Below are 23879 nucleotides of genomic sequence, written 5' to 3'. Positions count from 1 at the left end.
CATCTATAGACCTAACTGAAAGTTATTTGCATATCTTGTAAAAGAAATGTGGTATACAGAAAGGAAAATAAAAATATATTATGTATGTTCTTTGTACACCTTTCTCCCTTAATTTCCTCTTCCTTTATCTTTAATCTTTAATTCTTTATCATAGTCATTTGTTGAAAGAAATGCTAATCGGGAATTCAAGTTCTAGAAAACTACAATTTATAATACAAAAATAAATTAATAATAATAATAATAATAATAATAATAATAATAATAATAATAATAATAATAATAATAATAAAAAACAGATATTAAGGGGCTGAAAGTGAATCGAAACAAAAGTTCAGGGGACAATTTATACAAGATGTATTTGTTAAAGGGCGAAGAAATGGTTTGAATCAATGTGAGAAATTGTGAACAGTATGAATTTTCATTATGATGCATCATCTGCGACCACATGGAGAAGATAACTATACCGCTGTTCTTCTATTTGTTCTTGTTCAAATCTATCTCCGGCGCCGATGACTGCGTTCCAACTTCCTGCAGCCCCACCGGACCTCAGGTACGTTTCCCTTTCCGTATCCGGGGTCGACAACCATCCCACTGCGGATTCCCTGGCTTCGATCTCTCATGCAATAAACGGAATCGAACAATCCTTCACCTAACGTCCTCCAGGTCATACATCGTCAACAGAATTTCATACGGTGCCCAGGTATATATCTATACATCATTCCATGAATGTTTTTAGTTGTTTTCAATGGAAGAATATATAAATATGAAATGTAAAATTTTGATGATGCTTGCTTCGCAGATCATCTACATTGACCCTGAGTTCTGCCGACCTAAACGAATCGGAGATTTCCGTCTAACTGGAACGCCTTTCGATTTCAGCAGCGTGAGAAGCTATAACTTTTACAACTGTTCTTTGCAGAAGTCCACTTACATGTTTCCGGCGGTGGCGTTACCGTGCCTGGACAGCGGGAATCATTCCGTAATCGCTGTGAGGACTGGACTGATTCCTGAAGGAGAGACGCCGGAAAACTGCAAGGACATAGCGACGATCTCTGTTCCGATTCGGTGGTACGGGCATATTAGGGAAGAACTGGAGTTGATGTGGTTTACACCGTTTTGTGGACCCTGTGAGATTGAAGGTAGAATGTGTGGCCTCAGGAATGGTAATGGAGAAACTACTTGCTTTGGTTCTCCCGTCGGTAACCTTCTTCAATTCTTCTTGCCTCCTGCTAGCTACTTACTATAAACTCCTGTATACATATGGGCTGAGAATTAAATAAAGAGAAAATATGCTAAGTATATGGATTAAACATACAAACAATGGTATTTGGATTCTTGCTTACGAATTGTTATATTCATATATATAGGGATTCAAAGGAATGCTAAGTATGGATTGAGCATAGGCATTGGTATATCGATATTGATATGCATATTGGGGATTGTGTGCTACACAGCTACCAAAGCAAGAGACTACGGTAGAAGTAGGCACCAAAATCTTGACATATTTTCAATCACGATCTCGCCACGGCCACAATCCGCAACAGGCTTAGATTTGTCCACAATCGAGTCTTACACAAAGACTGTGCTCGGAGAGAGTTGCAGACTGCCTAAGGAAGATGACGCATGCCCAATATGTCTTGCGGACTACAAACCTAGAGAGGCGTTGAGGACGATCCCCGAATGTAATCATTATTTTCATGTTGAATGCATAGACGAGTGGCTTCGATTGCATGCAACTTGTCCAATGTGTAGGAATTCACCCCAAAAGTTCATATTTGGTTAGACTTGTGTTGTACTTGGTCATCCATTTTTGACATTTTAGTGTCAGATTTGCCTCATATCACTTCTTCCTTCTTCAAAACATGTTATACAAATCTTCTATTTTTTCACCTTTTTTTTTTCTTAATTTTAAATGCAAATAATAATTATTAATTTCAAAACATTTAACCTAGTAAATAAAAATATAAATAAACACTATAAGACTAATAATAATAAAAAGAAGTTATTAATTTAAATTTTCAAAATTTACATATAATAATAATAATAAATCATTCGACCACAATATTTTTTTGTTATTTTATCCTTGAAATGCTCGAATGATGGTTCTCGTTACGCTATCCGGAGGGGAGAGGGCTCCACACGTGAGCTGCTTACATGGAGGCTCTCTCCACACGTGAACACCGCCCCCGACTTTGGTGGGTTGGTCATGGCGTGACGACAAGGACGGGTCGAGACGGGATGTTTGATTGGTTGGTCAATTTTCGACCGTTGAGCGTTTAATATAAAAAAAAATATGTTTTTTTTTTTAAATTTAATTTCTCTATATATACATCCATTTTACACATATTTTTCAATACAAAACACACAAACTCTTTCAAATCAAATACACATATTCAGCAAAAAAATGGATGACGATTATGATGACGAAATGGTATTGCACGCACTATTGTTTGTGGCACAATACATGGTTCATGAGAGAGGCGAAAGTTCACACAACGAGAAGAAGCGTAGAAAATAGATCAACCGGGATCGAGAGACAGCAAATGAACCTTTGGTACGTGATTATTTTGCCCCTAATAGTTTATATGATCTATCGAAATTTGAAGAACGTTTTCATATTAGTAGAAATTTATTCTTACGTACAGCTAGAGATTTGGAATGTAATTATGAGTTTTTCCGATTAAGATATGATGTTAGAGGTAAACGTGGTTTTACTACAATACAAAAATGTATGGTCGCTCTTAGACAATTGGGATATGACATAGCCACAGACGCTTCTGATGAGTATTTGAAAATGTATGAGAGGACGGGTCGAAGCTGTACATATCTTTTCTGTGAGTATGTTATAGAGCTTTACCGTGACATATACTTGCGACATCTGACTAAAAGTGATGTCCAACAGTTGTATGTCACGCCGCACATCAAACTAAACATGCTTTTCCAGGGATGATTGGTAGTATTGATTATACACATTGGGAGTGAGCAAATTGTCCCAATGTGTGGCGTGGTCAATTTAAGTTAGGTGATCATTGGGTCCCAACTGTTATATTAGAGGCGGTTGTTTCACATACGTATGGTTTTGACATGCATTCTTTGGTATGGCGGGGTCCAACAATGACCTGAATGTGCTTCAAGTGTTTATGCTATTTAATAATATTTTGCAGGGTAAAGCATCAGACATGTCATATGTTGTGAAAATGAATTTAAGTATGGGAACCACCTAGGTGATGCGATATATCCAAAGTATGCTACAATTGTCAAGTCATATTCATTTCCAACCAATGAAAAACAAAAATTGTTCAAGTTAGCATAGGAATCTGCACGGAAGGATGTGGAACAAACATTTGGAGTCCTAAAACAAAAGTGACACATAATCAAACATTCGACTTGAACATGAGATATGACAAAACTAACGGCGGTATTGACTGCTTGTGTTATTTTACATAACATGAAAATAGAAGAAGACGGCATGGCTATTTGTTCATATACCGAGAATGATAAACTTAATCCACCTGCAGTAATACAAGTTGGTAACCCGACATACTTCTATAGGGTTTTGGAAATACAAAACCGTGAAATACATCACAATCTATGTCACGATTTGACCGAACACATATGGGAAAGACAATTCCAAGTGGGAAAACGACAATGAGGACGAAGAGGATGAGGGTGATGACGACGAGGCAGATGCGGACGGTGACGACGAGACAAATGAGAACGGTGATGACGACGAATAGTATTTGGCTATGGTTTTTATGTTTTAATTTTTTATGTTTTTTAAGTAGTGTAATGTTTTATTTGTTATGTTTTATGTTAATTTTAGTAATTTAGGTTTTAAATTCCTATGTTTTTAATTAATGAAATGTGGTTTTATTTTTTTGTGTTTTCAAAAAATTTATTTATGTTATAAATTATGTTTTTTTATTTAATATAATGTTACAAAATATGAAAAGATAAAAAAGGAATATTGTGTAGTGATAACCATTTCAATGTCTAGTGGGTTGGTGGTGAAGCTGGCGTAGCGCAGAGGTAACAACACTTTTTCGGTGGGTTGGTGGTGAACACTCCCCATAGTCTTAGTTAGATGATATGTGTTCGCTATTATGATTTTAAAATCTTCAATGTCGCATGCTTAAGTTTTTGCACGAATTTATTCCATTGAACGCTTTTTTCCTTTGTCTAAACTGCAAAATTTTTGGTCATTGTGGTTAGCAAAAAAATGTGGATGAAGTCTAAAATATTTTCAACTTGCATCATTGGTCCAAAATCAAAAACATTTTGTGGTTTAAGTCCCTGAAAAAGGTGAAAAGACTATTTTGCCCTTTTTTGTATTTTTTGTATTTGTTTTAACAACTTTTTAATTTAATAATAATAATAATAATAATAATAATAATAATAATAGTAAAATTGGGCCCACCCCAACCCTACCCACCGGTACCCCTACCATCTTCATCTCTCTCTCTCTCTCTCTCTCTCTCTCTCTCTCTCTCTCTCTCTCTCTCTCTTTTAAAAACGACAATCCCAAGCTCCCATCGTCATCTTCTTCTTCTCATTATTTCTTCTTTCACATATGAACACACATGAACATATGGATCAAGTCAAAAAGCATATACATAATCACCCATTGATTACTTGATTCTTCTTAAACTTTTACGTTGATTTCAGAAACATTAACCCAAGAACAATGATGATATATTCAGAGTGTGATGGGGGACAATTAAACCTACAATTTTTTTTTTATCCTTTCACGTTCTTTCCTGATAATCTAGTCTCCTTGATTTGATAGTACGACGTCGTCCTTGAGATCATATCTGCAACACCTTTACAGTTCCTTCATTGAGTAGTCGGGAGCCTCCCGATGACAACGTTGATCCCACTAGTTAACAACCGGATCCAATTTCACGGTTAGGGTGAGGTTGGGTCATACCACTTGTCTTTAAATATCTCGTATATACCTATTATTGTGGTGAAGTAGAGCGTCTGACGAAGAATGGTGGCAAAAACATCAGAGAACAAAAACAGGGGTGGATTCACCCTATAACTTGTGACAACCCGAAACTTTGTCCGTTTCTGTCACACGATTTCCGTTAATAAAGTTTTGAATTCATTAATTTTTCCGTCAAATTTTTGGTTTAATAAAATAATCTAGTTATATTTAATTAAACTATTAACAAGTCGGAACCAAAAAAATCGCGCAGAAACCCGAATATCTCGAGAAAACTACATTTTCGGTCTAAAATGGGATTACGACCGTAAACCTGTTTACGGTCAGTGGAAAGTGGACCCCTCACCTCACCCCTATAAATACGATGCCTCCACCTTCATTAGAACATTTCTGGCCAAAACTTTCTCTCTCTCTCTCTCTCTCTAGACCTCGACTGTAAAACACTCAAAACGCCTTCAAACTTCGGAGAGCATCAAGAAAACCATGTTTGGAGTCTTTTGGAACGTCTGGAATCAGTCAGTACGTCGAAATCAACATCCAAACCCCATTTTCCGAGTTTATGGTCCAGCCTACAAAGACCGTAAACTCAGTTCTTGAATTTACGGTCGTAAACTCGGCAAACTGCAGAAACCGTAAACTCGTGTTCTAAGGCCGTAAACTCACCTTCAGAATCCGTAAATTCATGTTTTAAGGCTGTCAACTCATTCCTTCGATTCAAGCAAGTCTCGGATTTCGTTAAGTGTCACGCGCAACAACTCGGGAATCTTCATTTCAGTCAACAACTCCACGAAACAACTATGAGTTCATACCCCTACGTTTTTCCGAGTTATTTTTATGTTTTCAGGGGGAATACAAGCAAAAGTACAAGGAAACTTGTGCTCAAAATATATTATTTTGTTTAAGATAACCATATTTCAACATGCTTTTTACACGAAAAACAGTTTTACCAAACGATTAAGAAACCAACTCGTAGAAACAGCTTTTTTTCAAAACTAGAACAAGGAACTTGTGAAGCATATAGTAAAATGTATTATTTTATAAAGGATTCATGTTGGGTCAAAAATATGGTTTATACTTTACTTTTCTAGAAAAATGTATTTTTGTGTCTTGGACCGTAAACAACTTGGTGTTTACGGTCGTATACGTGTTTACGGCCGTAAACAGGTTTGCGGCCATAAACCCATTTACGGCCCATGTTCAGTTAGCCCATATTCCCTTATATATATATATATATATATATATATATATATATATATATATATATATATATATATATATATATATATATATATATATATATATATATATAGGTGTTAGGGTAAGGAGTAGAGATTGATGAAACACAAGGAGTGTACGGCCAAAAGAGAAACTAGAGAGAAGTTTTGTGTGTGTGAATCTTTTGTATCCGGATCTTCATTCTAATCAATTCATCATATTCTTCTTCTTCTTCTCTTCTATTTTATCTGAAATCATCCGTTTGATTGGGATTCCGCAACATCAAACGAATCTGATTGATACACATGCATTTTAGGGACTTACAATTGGTATCAGAGCTTGGTTGTATCAGTCAATTTTGTCAGATTTTGAGCATTATTTGATCTTATTTTCGAAATATCCTTGCGTTTTTGGATAGATCTCTAAAAAATAAGGGAGTTTGTTCTTCGTGTGGGGTTAGGAGTAAAGCATCCCGAGGTTGGCGCATCTCGTTGAGCGTGGAGAAGCATTGGGAACCCAAATTTCTTTCTTCGGAGCCGTTTCTTTTCCCGTCCCCCCGCCCCGGCATAGCGCTTCGCTTCCGGTTCTTCGGAAGAAGTGTTGCTGAGACATGCGCCTAAGGAGAAAGTCTTTGCAGCCGAAGTCAGCCGAGGAGCCAAGTGACGTGCCAGCGCTACTAATTGAGTGCCAGCACGTAGCTGTGCTGTCAGTAAGAAGGTAGCCGGCGCCTTTCGGAAAGGGAAGGGCCAGCACCGATAGACGCTCGAAAACCATCGGCGGAGGGGGTCCCCCTTTTCAGCTTTCCGCAGCTGGAAAGCGGAGACCCACGAAGGCGAGATGATCCCAAAGCGAGAATGAAGCTAGAGCCTTTTGATTGAGTTTTGGAGCTCCAAAGTCGAAAAATCGGTGTTTTTGGTCGTAACCTGCGAGGATGTGGCGGAGTTTGCGGCCGGCGGCTAGGGTTTCGGAGTTCACAGCCCGAGGTTCACGGTCTGGAGTTTGCGGCCCGAGGTTCACGGCCTTGGCCTCGGTGGTTTACAGCGTCGCACCTCGCAACAGGTCCTCGCAGCAGTAGCCTCGCAAAGCATCTTAATTATAAAAAAGAGAAGCGATTTTGAGGTTGCCGGGTATCGAACCCGCGACCTCTAGGTCAACAATTAGCGCCTTATCCAACTCGACTACATGATCATTTGTTACTTCCCATCCGAATTTAATTCATAAAGCGTCTTTCTCGGTTCTAATTTCGCATTTTTGACACTTTTAACCCAAAAAATAATTTTCTTTTAATTTTAAATTCCTTTTTCATCCAAAATTAAAAAAATATATATAAAAAAATAATAATAAATAAATAAATAATAAATTAAATTAAAATTAATAAATAAAATTATATTTTAATTTTTGACTTTTATTTTTTTAACTTTTGACCTTAAATTTTGACTTTGACTTCCAAATTTGACCTTTTACTTTAAACTTTGACTTTTTTGTTTAACTTTTAAATTTTCAAATTTAGCTTTTCGGTTTGACTTTTAAGTTTGACTTTTGAGTTTAGCTTTTTAAATTTGACTTTTAAGGTTGACTTTTGAGGTTTATAATCAAAGGGTTTGACTTTTAAGTTTTATTTTAGCTTTGAGTTGTGCTTTTAATGGCTTTTGAGGTCAACAAGGGAATTAAAGACATGAAATAGAATCGTCAGGATATGTTAAAACAAAGATTCAACATGTTCAACTACATTCCCGGAGAAACCATGGAGGCTCAGCTGCAGCGATGTACCACACTCACTACTGAGATGAATATAGCTGGGATCTTTTTGACCAAATCTGAGATAAACAAAAGGCTACTGAATTCACTTTCGAAATCATGGGATATGAACGTGGTTGTCATCAAGAAGACAAAAGATCTCAGTCGTCTTAGTATTGTTGATGTAATTGAAGAGCTTGACGCTTTGAAGTGTGGAGAAACGAGTTCTGCAAACATATCAGTCAATGAAGTTTCATGTACTCCATCTTGTGAAGATACGATTAAAATTCTTCGTGAACATAATGATTTGCTAAAAAGGGAAGTCGAGGACCTAAAATACAAAGGATATTAACTTAGGAAAGGACAGAAACCCCTGAAGGCTGAATTATAAGCAAAAACCAAGGACTTTAGGAAGCTTCAGGAAGAGTATAGCAACAAGTGTGAAAATTATGACTATATTAAGAGACAACTTGCTGTTGTGACTGAAGAACTTGACACTTTGAAAATTAAGTGTGGAAAAATAGATGTTAGTTTTAAAAATTATATTGCGTCAAGTCAGACAGTCGAGTCCTTATTTGAAACCCAATTAAAATTCAAAGATAATCAAAACAAGGGTCTAGGGTATGATAGTGTTCCTCCACCCTTCAATCATAACTATACATCCATCCCCATGACACAGAAAGAAATTGACAGGGAGGCACATCTTCAATATGGAAAACCAGCTAGATTTGTGTCAGGAGGTATTCAGGTTGAAGATACTAATGTTTCTACTTCATGTGTAGGTAAAGTAGCAGAAGATGAGAACAAGGAGAACACTACTGAACAAACCAATGACTCCTTGAACTCAGAATCTGTTGCTTCGAATTATGTTACTCCTAACAGACCTGCCGTTGAGAAATACATGCCTCCAATTCCAGCGCAACAGAGTGTCTATTGCAAGTGTGCATCTGGGATCAATAAGAGACAAGGCAAGGATACGCCACCAGGGGCAAGAAGAAATAACTTTACAGTGAAGAAAAAGACATGTTTTCACTGTGGAACACCTGGACACATTGCCCGAAACTGTCCAAATCACGCATACGTTCCCTACTGCGCACAAGGATGGCAAAACGTGCCAAGTGGGATATACTTCAAAAGAAATCCTTCCAGTTCATGTTCAGACAATGGTGACTGGAACGCGCAAAAGGCCATGAATCAAACCCACAAGGCAAAGAATCTGAATCCCAAGGGAAAGAAGGGAATTCCGACCAAGAAGCCAAATCCAAGAGATACTCCTATGAAGCCAAGACCGGTTAGGTCAAAGTGATCTCGGCAGCCGACATCAAGATCAAAAGCAAGTGTTGAGGCACCCATACGATCTAATAAGAATTGGGTTAAACCCGACTACAAATGGGTACCAAAGGCTCAATCTCCTAATGATTCTAATATTTCTACATCTTCTGTTTGTGATAAACAGGACATGTCATGGGAGAAAGTATTGTGTGTTGATAACAAAGGTCGACCCAGTTCCAAAATGGACTAGGTTCCAAAGACCAATTGATCTCGCTCTGTGTCGGAGCAGCTATGGAGGCATATCATCAGACTTCGGTTTGTTGGTAGTGGCTGCTCCAGGCACATAATAGGGGACATCTCTCAATGTACAACATTCAAACCTTTGTTTGAGAGGATGTGTCCTTTTGCAGGAAAGGAAGAAAGGAAGAGATCACAAATTAGTGCTTAATGACATGAAGAATTTCTGGATCTGTTATGAGATTATGCGTGTTGTTTTCAGACCTTCTGGATGCAAATTTAATCGGTGACTTACGGTTTGAATTTTCTTCTCTATACTCCTGAGTTTTTCTTAAGTTGATTCGCTTTAAAGACTAATTTTTGTTTTAGGATAGTTTAAATTTGCGCATTTACTTTCGTTTCTCTCTTATGCACAAATTTAGGGGGAGAAATAAAAACAAAACAAAAATTAGAAAATTTTAATTTAAAAAAAATCCAAAAACATTAGAAAATCAAAAAATCAAAAATATGGTGTTAATGGAATATGCTTGCAGGTGTTGTACTAGGAAATGAAATTAGCAAGTGGTAAAAGGCAATCTGAATCTGCATAACATACCTAAATTGAATTGTCTATGCTTTGTGTTCGATGCGCTGGTAGGCACGAAAGATTATAAATGGACTTGACTAGGGAAAGTTGAATCTAATGAATTTAAGGACTTGACAAACTTTGACCTAGTTAGATCCTTTTAGCCTGACATTACGACGGTCGGATAGGTTGAGCATGGAGATATACATGAGAATCTATCGGTCACACTAAATAACCCGTATCTAGAACTGTGGATTCACTTTTCCTCGATGTGCGGATTCTGTCCTTAATTCCGGTTGGATGGGGTAACTGGGGAATTCCGATAAACTAGGTCTATAGAAGGTTATTTTCTTTCTTTCTGTCTGTTAGTCATATGTTGCCTTCTCTGCGTGATCGAGAGATCCAACCTGGACTGTAACATATGCAACTCTATCTCTCTGCATCTTCTATCTATGCAATTCGTTCTATCTGTTAGCCATATACTGTCTCCTTTGCGTGACTTATAATCCGACCTGGTACACAGTATATGCACCATTCTCTTCTCAATCCCTCTAAAAACTTTAGTTAGTCATATGTTTCATCCTTTGTGTGATCGGAAGAGATTCGACCTGGATGTACAACATATGCATTCTAAATCTATCTTCTCTCTTAATAATTGTCTGCTCACCCGGCGTAAGGAGTATTTTGGAAGTCCTTGATGGATGGGGTATATCAGGAAGCGAGAAACAGGTTCTAGTATAATTAAAATTGAACACATACAGATTGTCTATAGATCTTGCTGCTCAATTTAGGTAGACTTCAATATCTTGGGTCGTCGTCAGCTAAATGGTCCTTAAGGAATATTATCTAGGAACTTAGGATCACATTGTTTTGTCACTTATAGTATGTCCTAATTTTGTCACAATCTCTCGTGTTTAAGTGGACCACAATACCGGCGATTGACCAGATTTATTCATGAAGGGAGAGGTACTGATAAACGGATAAAGGTTGTCTAAAAACTTTGATCCCAAATCACTCTTAAAGTTAGCTATTATTTTTGTTTTTGTTAAGTTTGTTCATAGTGTTCTTCTAATTTAAATATAAGGGGAGAAATAAAAAAACAAAAAACAAACGAAAAATCAAAAATCCAAAAATATTTTTGTTTTTGTTTTTTTTTTCAGAAAATATGAAAAACCCAAAAATATTGTGTGCTAAATTTTCTTGTAGTTTTGTTTTTTCTTGAAAAGTGAATTCAGGTGAAGATGAAACTCGTGGAGTTTGTGTCGAAGATTTCTGAGCCAAAGCTTTGTCCGTGAGCATCGAAGAATTCTCATTCGAAGGAGCAAGAAATGAATATTATTCTTTCAACATTCAATCCTTCAACCCCAGAAGCAAGGTGAAGCAGAAATTGAAGATTACGTGACGGATTGCATTGAAGCCTCCTCAATCAGTATGTTGCTATCGTTGTACCTACTAAAGTGATCCAGAAGATTTGTTCTCTCTGATGTTCTCTCTGAAAATTCTCAAGCTGAAAACGCCATCTTTTAAGAATCAATACAAGAAGCCTCCTCACTCAATGTGCGTTCAGAGTCAAATCTTGAAGAAAAGCTCAAGTGCTCAAGATGAAGTCATTCATTGAAGATTCATCAAGTACATCTTGAAGTTGTGAAGAATTTGAAGATAAATGTTGAAGCCAATCTCCCAATGAAAATTAACAAGAAAAGTCAGCTACTTTTTAGGGGGAGCTTGTTGGGTCATTTAGAAAAGAAAGTTATAAACCAAGGGGGAGATTGTTGAGTCAAAAATAAGGTTTATACTTTACTTTTCTAGAAAAATGTATTTTTATGTCTTGGATCGTAAACAACTTGGTGTTTACGGCCGTATACGTGTTTACGGCTGTGTTTACGGTCGTAAACCCATTTACTGCCCATGTTCAGTTAGCCCATATTCCCTTGTATATATAGGTGTTAGGGTGAGGAGTAGATATTGATTAAACACAAGGAGTGTACGGCCAAGAGAGAAACTAGAGAGAAGTTTTGTGTGTGTGAATCTTTTGTAGCCGGATCTTCATTCTAATCAATTCATACATATATTCATCACATTCTTCTTCTTCTTCTCTTCTATTTTATCTGACATCATCCGTTTGATTGGGATTCCGCACCATCAAATGGATCTGATTGATACACAGGCATTTTAGGACTTACAATTCATGCAAATCATAAACAGGATTTTCGGTGTTATTACGTGTAAATTTGTTAGGCTATGTTTGAGACACGTCCTTGGTAACACTCACCACAGTAAACAGAGTGGAGGACTAGCCCTCGTGACCAGAATCTCTTGTAGGGCGAGCGTGACTATTGTGCATAGATCTATACGGGACTGACAATCCCGCACCTCACTGCTAGCTACAGTTGGACCGACAGGTCTGCGGGTGACAAAGTCATTAAGGATATCGGCCGTTGCGGGCCATGTCCAGTCAGTTATGGTTACAAAACTCACAACCTAGATAACAGGAATTTACTTTGTAATAATGAATCAAATGAACTAACATCAAAGTAACAACCGTTAAATTACTGGAGGGCATTAATAATACCTTCAGGACTTAGTTCATCACGGTTTCTTTTATTTAGCTTTTAAGACTAATATATCTATGGGTGTAACCAGGGTCTTTAAAAGAAAACTGCTTTTTATATATATACACGAGTATGGTAGATGCTTGTAGACCTCAGTTTAAAACGGATAATCAACCAACCACCTTTAGGGAAAATATAGGATTTTCCCGGGATAAACCGACTATTCAAAACGGATTGTTTTTCAACCAACGGATATTCATATTCATTCCACGACACATTGGATTGTATACGTTCTGTACGAACCTGGAAGTCATGGAATGAATGGGTTTTCAAACGCGCTTTTCATAAGAAGATATAGGATTTTCTTGAGGAACACTTTTCAAAAGGATTCAAAGAACACTTTTCCACCAAAACTAAATGCTTATGAACTCACCAGCTTTATGCTGACTTTCAAACTGTTTGTATTCTCAGGGAATTAGTAGACAGGTACTTCCAGGAGTTCGGAGAAGTCGAAGCGTTAGTGTCGTGAATTTCTACTTTACCTTCGATAAGAACAAAACTATGTATTAAGAAATGTAAACCTTTTTCACATATGTATTCAATGTCTAGTTGTGTTTACTATGCTTGTTGTTATTCATTGGTTGTGATGCTATGCGTGACGTCACCTTCGCCCCGGAACGTTTCCGCCATCGGTTTCGGGGTGTGACAGATTGGTATCAGAGCCCTTGTTTATAGCGAACTAAGTAAACCAAACCTTACATGATATACAACTATAAATATTAAAGGGCCTAAGTGCTCTAAACTAAAAAGTATACTTTCGAAAATACAAGTATTTTTATAAAAGTATATAAGTATACCCGAGTATCTGAATCCGTGACGTAAGTAGAACAAAACAAAAGTATTTGGATGTTGGACATTGCGGTTAAACCTGGGCAGTTATGTAATCATGTCTAGGGTCAATATAGCCTGATCAACTATATTCATTCGAGACATGACCAACATGTGCTTGGGAGTAACTATGGCGTTGCAACAAGTCTAAAACTTACCTAGATACCAGAAGAGTTCTAGAACCAAGCATAAGGATTAAAATATTGTAGGAGTATTTTAGGGTGCTATAACAACCGAACCAGAGTTTTACCCAGGAGAATCAATCATGTAACTATAATACATTAGAAGTATTATAGATTCGATTCCTATTAACTATTCCTTTACCCTCGCCTCACATAGGTAGCATGGCTCGATTCCATCTTCCTGGCGACCCGTACTTTCCTAACCAAGGAGATGATGGATGGATCGAACCAGAGCCAGAAGGAAACCATGAAATCCATTTTGATGATGGCATTGCCGAATCATTTCCTGAAGAGACTGACTCGGAACCAGAAGTCGAGAACTTACCCCCAGTGGCCCCAATACCAAATCCCAACCCTCAGCTTGTACTCGAAGGCCCAACGCCCACGTGGGTCGGAAGCCTGGATAGGTGGAGTCACGAACAAGGCCAACCCCGCCCGTATAATGGGGATCGTCGCTTCTATAATGTGGACGGAGGAGGCTCCGCAGATAGAGCCCTTCCAATCATAGTCCGCCGAGTGGCCCGAAATGTCGAGATGAACGTGGCGGCCATTCAACGAACTGTGGAACTTGAGGCAGACTCAGATGCCAACACAAACCGTATTCGCAGTCTCGAGGTTGATTATGGGACGATTTTGAGAGAAAATGAAGCCCAGCAGCGAGAACTAGCTGCAACTCGAGCTGATGAAACGACCCAAAAATACGACCCAAAAATTTCATTTTTCAATATAATCGAAAACCATAATCTGAGTGTCATATCATAAAACCATACGTGATGTATAAAAAACACTGTGCGGAAAAACTGTATCATATCTATGTCATATCAAAATCAAAAACTAATCAACTCCCAGGATAAAAGCTGAAGCTGTGGTGTGTGCGATGCCATCATCCCGAGCTCTTCCCTCTGCTTGCGGAAGTACCTGAAACCAAAACTGAAACTGTAAGCACGAAGCTTAGTGAGCTCCCCCAAACTACACATACCATACAATAACATATCAAGCACATACTGGGGTCATGCCCCCTCCATCGAACCGAAGTCCGAAGCTAACTGGCTGGGACCTTGTCCCCTACATCGGACCAAAATCCGAAGCTAACTGACTGGGGCCTTGCCCCCTCCATCGGACCTAAGTCCGAAGCTGACTGGGACCTTATTCCCCTACATCGAACCGAAGTCCGAAGCTGACATCGGACCGAGATCCGAAGCTGACTGGGACCTTGTCCCCTACATCGAACCGAAGTTCGAAGCTGACATCGGACCGAAGTCCGAAGCTGACTGAACATAGCATAAACATATCACTAGCATGAACACCCATAAATCCTGTCTGAGCCACGAAGGCATCAAACATGCTAACTGCTGCATCGGATCAAAATCCAGATATTACTACTAGCTACACGGGCCGACATTGTGGCCTTAGACCCATTCCTACTGAAAGGAAACTCACCTCGTGAACTGGCTGTTGAGTGTATGGCTCTGGAAGCTAACTGTTGCTGTTCCGGTATCTCCCCGGCTACAATCCATAAACACACTCAATCAAATACTAAACACTGCACTGGGTAAAATGACTATTTTACCCTTGGTCAAAGTCAACTCTCGGTCAAGGTCAACTCTCGGTCAAAGTCAACTCTCGGTTGACCTGACTCGCCGAGTTGGGCCGCCAACTCGCCGAGTCCCTATTCTCACTCCTCGACCCTACTCGCTGCTACTCGTCGAGTATGGCATCGACTCGACGAGTACCCTCTCGATCCAAGAACTCAGACAATCTTCATCCGACTCGCCGAGTCATATGAACAACTCGACGAGTTGTTCTTGAGCTTAAGAAGATTGCCTTGGACTCGCCGAGTTGTATGAACAACTCGCCGAGTCTCTCCATTACTGAGTCTACCCTCAAACTCGCTGAGTCCACTCCACTACTCACTGGTCCCACTCGACACCGCTCAAAAGGAAGAAATCGGGGACTCACGACTCGACTCGCCGAGTCGTTCTTCCGACTCGCCGAGTCACCGCCATGCAATTATTCTACACTCGATTCTGCTCGAATCCAAAACATACAAATGATAGATCTGAGTCCAATAAGCTGATTTACCACGTAAAGTTTCCAACTTTACGTGTACCAACACATGAACAAGGGAATAAAGGCTAAAAAGGCACTTTAAAGGGTAGATCTAGGGTTATGATGCAAAATAGCTCCATAAAGGCAATAGATCTGGGCTCTACAACTCCTAAATGAACAGATCTAAAGATATTTGACATAAAAGGGCTTCCATATCGACATAAGGCTTGAGAAAAGCATCCACTAGATCTAAAGGGGGGGTTTTAAAGCATAAAAGGGAAGGAAATCTGAAGAATACCTCAAAGAGTTCTTGCTTTCCCTTGAATCTCTGCTCCACAATCCTTCTCCTTGCTCCTTTCATCTTCTCCTTCTTCAAGCCTTCACAATTGCACACAAAATCACTTAGAATCACTCAAGAACGAATTAGGGTTTTCTCACAGCTTTTGAGGGTGAAGGAGGCGAGAATGGAGGCCATAAGGGTGGCTTAAATAGTGGGCAACCCGGGGATTTAGGGTTTCTCCCAGACGGACAGACTCGCCGAGTCCAGAATATGGACTCGCCGAGTCGCCAGCTAACACGTGCTCGAAATCCCGTCCCTACTCGGCGAGTCAGGCCATGAACTCGCCGAGTCCTTCTTGCAAAACTTCAAAATAAATACCAAGGAATTATCATACCGGAGACGGGTCGTTACAGCTGAAGTCGTAGAGCTCCGAGCACGCCAATCAGTATACGAGAGTCGCCTGCTTGAAATGGAGCGCCAGTTGACTAACCTAAGGTTCCGCCCGAGAAGTGCCCGTCACTAGTAGGAAATATTCTACTTTGCTTTCCTTTTGGTCTAAAGAATAGCTTCCCTATTTATGTTCCAAGTAGCTCCTTTCTCTGTAGACATTCTTGCCTTGCAAGTACCAATTTGCTAGTTCTTTATGTTGTCAAATTGTTCCTCTGTTGGTATGTGGCAGACCTACCCTTAGGTCAAATTCTTCAAACTATGTGTAATCTTGATATCGATAATGGTGGCAACTATCATATTTCAGTTAAAGACTTTCATTGTCAAAAGTGTACCTTAGATTGATAGCATGAAAAGTAAGCAACTTTATCAAGGTCCCATCACAGTTTTATCCTCAAAACGTGAATCATAAGATGTACTTAGACGATTATTCCTTCCCCATCAATTTCGTGTCAGCTTCGATGTCCTAATTTGCACGAAATGGTTAAACCTCAAATCATGCTGATATCCCTTGCTTCGTGAAAGCGATTCGTCTCAACCTTCCCTTCAACGAAATCCTCACTGGTCTCAGTGATAAGATTTTTCGAACCTTCGTATCATTTCATGCGTCAAGTCTAGGAGCATCTACGGAAGGAATGCTATGCATTCCTAGCTCATGTTGACAATGAGACACAAGAAGTTAAAGACCTCGAGAGCATCTTCGAAGTCTGTAACTTTCCCGATGTCTTCCCCAAAGACATTCCAGGGATTTATTCTGAGCGCCAAGTTGAATCCCGTATCAACTTGATCCTCGAAACTACCCTTATAGCCAATTCTCCATATCGTCAAAAGCCGAAAAAAAATGTGAGAGTTACTCAGCCAGTCCGATGAGCTGAGCAACCAGGAGTTCGTAAACTTATTATATGCGAACTTTGTGTGTTCAAATCTTTTCTATCATAGCCAATACCACATCATGGGGATGTGGGTCGAATCACTGAGAGTCTGATAGCTTAACGGGAAATCTCAACGCATAGATAAACATTTAGGATATATCCGGGGGCAACCATTGTTGCTCACAATCTTCTTTCCTTGATATGTAGCAGATCATGCCTCTGAAGAAACGTAACCAACCCACCAGTAAGACACCAATCCTCCAGATGGACCCAGCTACGTTCCAAGCTACCGTCACAACAGCTGTAGCATCCGCCCTAGCTGTTCTTAACGCTAACAACACAAATGTGGGTGGAAGTGTGAATGGCAATCCGAATCTTGGTGTTAACCAATCTCAACAACAAGTGCCTACTAGAAAGGACACACCTAATCTCCAACCTAACATCCTAAAACGAAAGTTAAACGAGAGTGTTTCAACCCAAAGATCTACTGAGAGGCAACGAATTGGGATAGTCGGTACCCCAGCCAGCCCTGCTATTCCCACACCAACAATACCCTACTGTGGAAATCTCCCGCACTGCAACAAATGCAACTACCATCATCATGGGGTCTGCCGAGTGTTGCATTGCACCAGATGCAATAGGAAGGGACACACCTACCACGGTTGTAGAACCCTAGTCAAGTTCATCACTCCAACTACCAATGTTGGGACAAGTCCAACATGTTACCTCTGTGGAAGTTTAGGACATTTCAAAAGAGACTGCCCATCATAAAAGAACAATGGGGAAACAGGAGGAGTCTGACCTCAGAGAATGAGGAAGCATCAAAGAACCCTGCTATGTTTTGGTACGTTTTCGAAAACCCCTATAATTGTTCATAATTGTGATTAATTTCTCGTCCAAATTCAATTGCGATATTCCTATAAGATTTAAAAGCCCTAATGAACAAGTCATCATAACTTAGTGAATACGATAGGGTCAGTTGTAATTATACACGGCTTGTGTACACCAAACGATCATAGGGAAATCTAATAAAAACCATTTCATGAAAGTTCATAGATTCAAGACATTAGAACCATCGTGTTAGTAGTACGTGTTAATTTCGAATCAAACACAACAAACACCAGAGACATGCACCCGGAGGCATCAATGTGCTAATGAAACGATCTTTCCGGATGAACTTAACGCGCGATCCTACGACATCGTCCTGTTTAGTCTGATCGAGTCTACGTCATACTAAACCCTTTTGTCTTAAAATCGTTCGATCACAAAACTCCCATTGCTCGTAACGGCAAATTAGATGTGAAACTCGAAAATTCATCCCTCTTCGAAGCCCTCTGTGGTCGTAAGTACATATTCCATATGTGCTGGGCTGAGGTAGGTGACACGCAACTAGTCAAGAGTCAAGTCCCCGGCAGCACTTTCGCAAGTCCTGAAATCATCCGAAAGACGACTGAGAAGATCGTGCAAAAGGGGCTACGCCGATGAGAGACAAAAACCATTAGAGTTCCAGATGGGTGGACGTGTCTCTTGCGGGTCTCACCCTGGAAAGGCCTGATGTAACAACCCGTTATTTCCGGGCATTATAAACCGAGTCTTGTAGCCCCTTTTGAATGTAATGGGAATATCATCGATAAATGAATTATTCAAAAGCTCTGATTTGGAGTACACTATGTAGTAGATATCGTCTTAAAGGTTCCAAATATATAAAGAACACTAAAATCTGAGTTATGGCGAAGAAGCTATGACCATTCTAAGATTTCTGTCAAAACCGACAACACCGATCAAACGGAAAATGCAAAGTTTTAATACGATAACATTTAGCCTTAGGTATCTAAATGAAAGTCATAGATAACATTAAACCGTGAGCGTACACAAAAAGAACGTCCAAATCTGACTTCGCATGAGGAAGTTATGATTTTTCCAAGATCCGAATATAGCAGTAGACAGCTAAAAACTCGAATCGAAGATCGAGCGACTTTTGGCCGGAATGACCTAAACGAGAATCGAAGGTCTCGTCAATGGTATTTCAACGGTAAAAAGTCTGGCAAAAACCGACATCGAATAAAGAAGTTATGAATTTTCAAAGAAATTCCTTAAAAACGATTAGTTATAAAATAAATAATAAAAATAATTTTGGAATTTGCCAACGGAGTCTAAACGAAAGTTGTAGATCGTAGTCTCACCTACGCGTGGATATAAAGACCATCGAAAACGGAGTTCGTATGAAGAAGATATGAATTTTTGAAGTTTATTAAATAAATTAATTATTTATTTAAATCAAAATTCGGATATTATCCGAAGGGGAGTCAGCGTCCTCATCCGAGGTACGCGCTGCGTACCCCTGTACGCCCCGCGTAACCGAGAGGATTGGCCTCTGATCGGCCACGTCGCACTATCCGAGGAAGCCGATCCGTCCGACCCGTCCGAGGCTCCGACCCGCCGTCCCATCCGACCCGCGTACCCAGCAACCCGTCCCATCCGAACCGAGGCAGTCGAGGCTTCGGTCATGCATGACGTACGCGTACGCGCTGCGTACGAGCGTACGCCCCGCGTACCGAGGCAGACCAGCCTTGCTATAAATAGGATGCGAGGGTTTCCAAGAAAAGGGCTCATTTCTTCTCTCTCTCTCACAGCCTTGCCTCGTTTTACGTGTCCGCTCAAACCCGAAGCTCTGGTCTTTTTGCTCAAATCCCAAGGGTCGATTCTACTCCCGAGATTCTCGAGAATCCCGAGAAAAATCAGTTTCCCGAGACGAAACTCTGCCCGGTTTTCCATCTCGCTATCTTCAAACTATCAAGTGAGTTCATATCCCCTTCGAACACTCTTTAAATACATTTTAAATGTTTTATACTCTTTTTGGGGAGGAATACAAGTAAACACATGACTAAAATCGTGTGAAACATTAACCTTTTGATATACTTTTCATACTGTTGTTTTAACTATCTTGTGAAGTTATTATGATACAAAACCCCTCACAACACAGCTTTACCCTCTTGGGATATAATATGTTTATAAATAGAAATATGTTTTATTTATACGTTTACATACAAACACATCATAACAAGGGTAACATTCTTTACTAAGTCATTTTATGCATTCAAAGAACTTATGATTTATGCTTTGTCAAACATTGTGAAAGAGGTTAAACTTTGCATACAAACTACTACCTTATTACAGACTTAGTTGAGAATCCATGAGTCGTGTATATCTTCAAACGTTACTTTCTTTATTAGAAAATAATGCTACAAGTCCTGTCTATAACCAGAGTCTCCCGTTCGGAGAACGTGTCAAATGTGTATAGATCTATACGGGAAGTCATGATCCCGCGCCCTGACTGTTAGCTACAGTCCGTCTTTTGGGGTGACAGTTGTCATAACGCTACGACGCCTGAAGAACGTCGCTACAGGCATATTATGTTTAGTATGGTTATAAAACTCATCGGATATACAATTATTATGGTATTATGCTTTTATGAACAAGTAGTCATTAAAACTATTCTTCATCTAATAAGTGCGATCTTCGTATAGCTTTACTATGTAAAACTATGACACGACTTACAAGCACGTCGCTTGCTTGCGATTTTCGGTCTTAGAGACTGCCAGTTATGTCAGGAAAATAAGGGTTTTTCCTGTATACAAACCAAACAACTAATAGGAAAATAAGGGATTTTCTCGGTACAATTAGTTGCAATTTACATCACGAACATTCATATGCATTTCATACTTTTATAGGAAAATAAGGGTTTTTCTGGAAAACATGCAAACACTTTCGAATGGCATACATCTTCTCAAAACACCACTTATGAACTCACCAACTTAAATGTTGACACTTTTTCTTTGAAATAACTTGTATTCACAAGAAACCGCTAGCCAGGTAGCAACTACTTCTGAAGACTAACGCGCTGGCGTTAGTAACATATTTTGGATCACCATTTTATATTTGATTTCTTTTGCAAACATGTAACATCTACAATCATGTAAACTTTTCAAATATATTTATATTATGGTGGTGTGTACTTTCCTTTCTATGAACTGTTATGATACTGAATATGACGTCCTCCGCCCCCGAACGATTCCGCCGTTCTGATTTGGGGGTGTGACACCTGATACGCTTCGGAAAGCGTGGAAAGCAAAAATCAAGACACGTTGGACCGTCCAAGATCCTTGCTAGGATCGGTCTCGTAAGCATACGAACGCCAGTTACCCCGAGAACTCAGCAAAGTCCATCCCTTCTTCCTCGCGTCGAACCAAAAAGAGTGTCCGTCCGATGAGACACCTGCGAATTCCCCTCGAAAACCACAAATTAGACGAGAGTCTACACTTTGTTTGAGAATCACTTGAACTCACAGATCGAGAAGTCAAGCGAACGATATAACGTCGCATCCCGATAGTGAAGGTCCGCCGGAATGTTAAACAGGAACTTGGATTCGCTTAGGAGCAAGAAGATCAGATGAAACATAAGTATCCGCATCTCTTTCCAATCCATGATTTGTATTCCATGTTCGTATTTCGGGACGAAATTCCCTCTAACGGAGGATGATGTGACAACCCGAAACTTTGTCCGTTTCTGTCACACGATTTCCGTTAATAAAGTTTCGAATTCATTAATTTTTTCGTCAAAAATTTGATTTAATAAAATAATCTAGTTATATTTAATTAAACTATTAACGAGTCGGAACCAAAAATCGCGCGGAAACCCGAATATCTCGAGAAAACTACATTTTCGGTCTAAAATGGGATTACGACCGTAAACCTGTTTACGGTCATTGGAAAGTGGACCCCTCACCTCACCCCTATAAATACGATGCCTCCACCTTCATTAGAACATTTCTGGCCAAAACTCTCTCTCTCTCTCTCTCTAGACCTTGATCGTAAAACACTCAAAACGCCTTCAAACTTCAGAGAGCATCGAGAAAACCACATTTGGAGTCTTTTGGAACGTCTGGAATCACTCAGCACGTTGAAATCAACATCCAAACCCCATTTTCCGAGTTTATGGTCCAACCTTCAAAGACCGTAAACTCAGTTCTTGAATTTACGGCCGTAAACTCGGTAAACTGCAGAAACCGTAAACTCATGTTCTAAGGCCGTAAACTCACCTTCAGAATTCGTAAATTCGTGTTTTAAGGTTGTCAACTCATTCCTTCGATTCAAGCAAGTCTCGAATTTCGTTAAGTGTCACGCGCAACAACTCGAGAATCCAGTCAACAACTCCATGAAACAACTGTGAGTTCATAACCCTACGTTTTTCCGAGTTATTTTTATGTTTTCATGGGGGAATACAAGCAAAAGTACAAGGAAACTTGTGCTCAAAATATATTATTTTGTTTAAGATAACCATATTTCAACATGCTTTTTACACGAAAACAGTTTTACCAAACGATTAAGAAACCAACTCGTAGAAATAGTTTTTTTTTTCAAAACTAGAACAAGGAACTTGTGAAGCATATAGTAAAATGTATTATTTTATAAAGGATTCATGCAAATCATAAACATGATTTTCGGTGTTATTACATGTAAATTTGTTAGGCTATGTTTGAGACACGTCCTTGGTAACACTCACCACATTAAACAGAGTGGAGGACTAGCCCTCGTGACCAGAATCTCTTGTAGGGAGAGCGTGACTGTTGTGCATAGATCTATACGGGACTGACAATCCCGCACCTCACTGCTAGCTACAGTTGGACCGGCAGGTCTGCGGGTGACAAGGTCATTAAGGATATCGGCCGTTGCGGGCCATGTCCAGTCAGTTATGGTTACGAAACTCACAACCTAGATAACAGGAATTTAATTTGTAATAATGAATCAAATGAACTAACCTCAAAGTAACAACCGTTAGATTATTGGAGGGTATTAATAATACCTTCAGGTCTTAGTTCATCACGATTTCTTTTATTTAGCTTTTAAGAATAATATATCTATGGGTGTAACCAGGGTCTTTAAAAGAAAACTGCTTTTATATATATACACGAGTATGGTAGATGCTTGCAGACCTCAGTTTAAAACGGATAATCAACCAACCACCTTTAGGGAAAATATAGGATTTTCCTGAGATAAATCGGCTATTCAAAACGGATTGTTTTTCAACCAATGGATATTCATATTCATTCCACGACACATTGGATTGTACACGTTCTGTATGAACCTGGAAGTCATGGAATGAATGGGTTTTCAAACGCGCTTTTCATAAGAAGATATAGGATTTTTTTGAGGAACACTTTTCAAAAGGATTCAAAGAACACTTTTCCACCAAAACTAAATGCTTATGAACTCACCAGCTTTATGCTGACTTTCAAACTGCTTGTATTCTCAGGGAATTAGTAGACAGGTACTTCCAGGAGTTCGGTGAAGTCGAAGCGTTAGTGTCGTGAATTTCTATTTTACCTTTGATAAGAGCAAAACTATGTATTAAGCAATGTAAACCTTTTTCACATATGTATTCAATGTCTGGTTGTGTTTACTATGCTTGTTGTTATTCATTGGTTGTGATGCTATGCATGACGTCACCTCCGCCCCGGAACGTTTCCGCCATCGGTTTCGGGGTGTGACATAACTGCATACGAACTTTGATGAGATCAATAGGGTGAGTATAAAAACCAATGATGATGGAGACGATACCACCTTTAATGAATCCTTTGA

At 39.4% G+C, this 23879-nt stretch overlaps 1 protein-coding gene across 1 annotated transcript; it reads left to right on the top strand.

Annotated features, from left to right (window-relative positions):
• Positions 1 to 363: 363 nt before the first annotated feature.
• Positions 364 to 1843, top strand: LOC111894273 (RING-H2 finger protein ATL22). The gene is made up of 3 exons (XM_023890350.3): positions 364 to 700; positions 800 to 1199; positions 1368 to 1843. The coding sequence occupies exons 1-3, from the start codon at positions 446 to 448 to the stop codon at positions 1781 to 1783; spliced, it is 1071 nt and encodes a 356-aa protein (XP_023746118.1). The 5' UTR covers positions 364 to 445; the 3' UTR covers positions 1784 to 1843.
• Positions 1844 to 23879: the final 22036 nt, after the last annotated feature.

This window comes from Lactuca sativa, chromosome 3 (assembly GCF_002870075.4).
Source record: "Lactuca sativa cultivar Salinas chromosome 3, Lsat_Salinas_v11, whole genome shotgun sequence".
Taxonomy (NCBI): Eukaryota; Viridiplantae; Streptophyta; class Magnoliopsida; order Asterales; family Asteraceae; genus Lactuca; species Lactuca sativa.
This window is presented reverse-complemented; position numbering and strand designations above follow the sequence as displayed.

Excerpts from the sequence above, each read along its gene's own strand:
- LOC111894273 (XM_023890350.3), top strand. The coding sequence starts at position 446 with ATGGAGAAGATAACTATACCGCTGTTCTTCTATTTGTTCTTGTTCAAA. Across the intron at positions 701-799 it reads GAATTTCATACGGTGCCCAG|ATCATCTACATTGACCCTGA; the intron begins GTATATATCTAT and ends CTTGCTTCGCAG. Across the intron at positions 1,200-1,367 it reads TTGCTTTGGTTCTCCCGTCG|GGATTCAAAGGAATGCTAAG; the intron begins GTAACCTTCTTC and ends TCATATATATAG.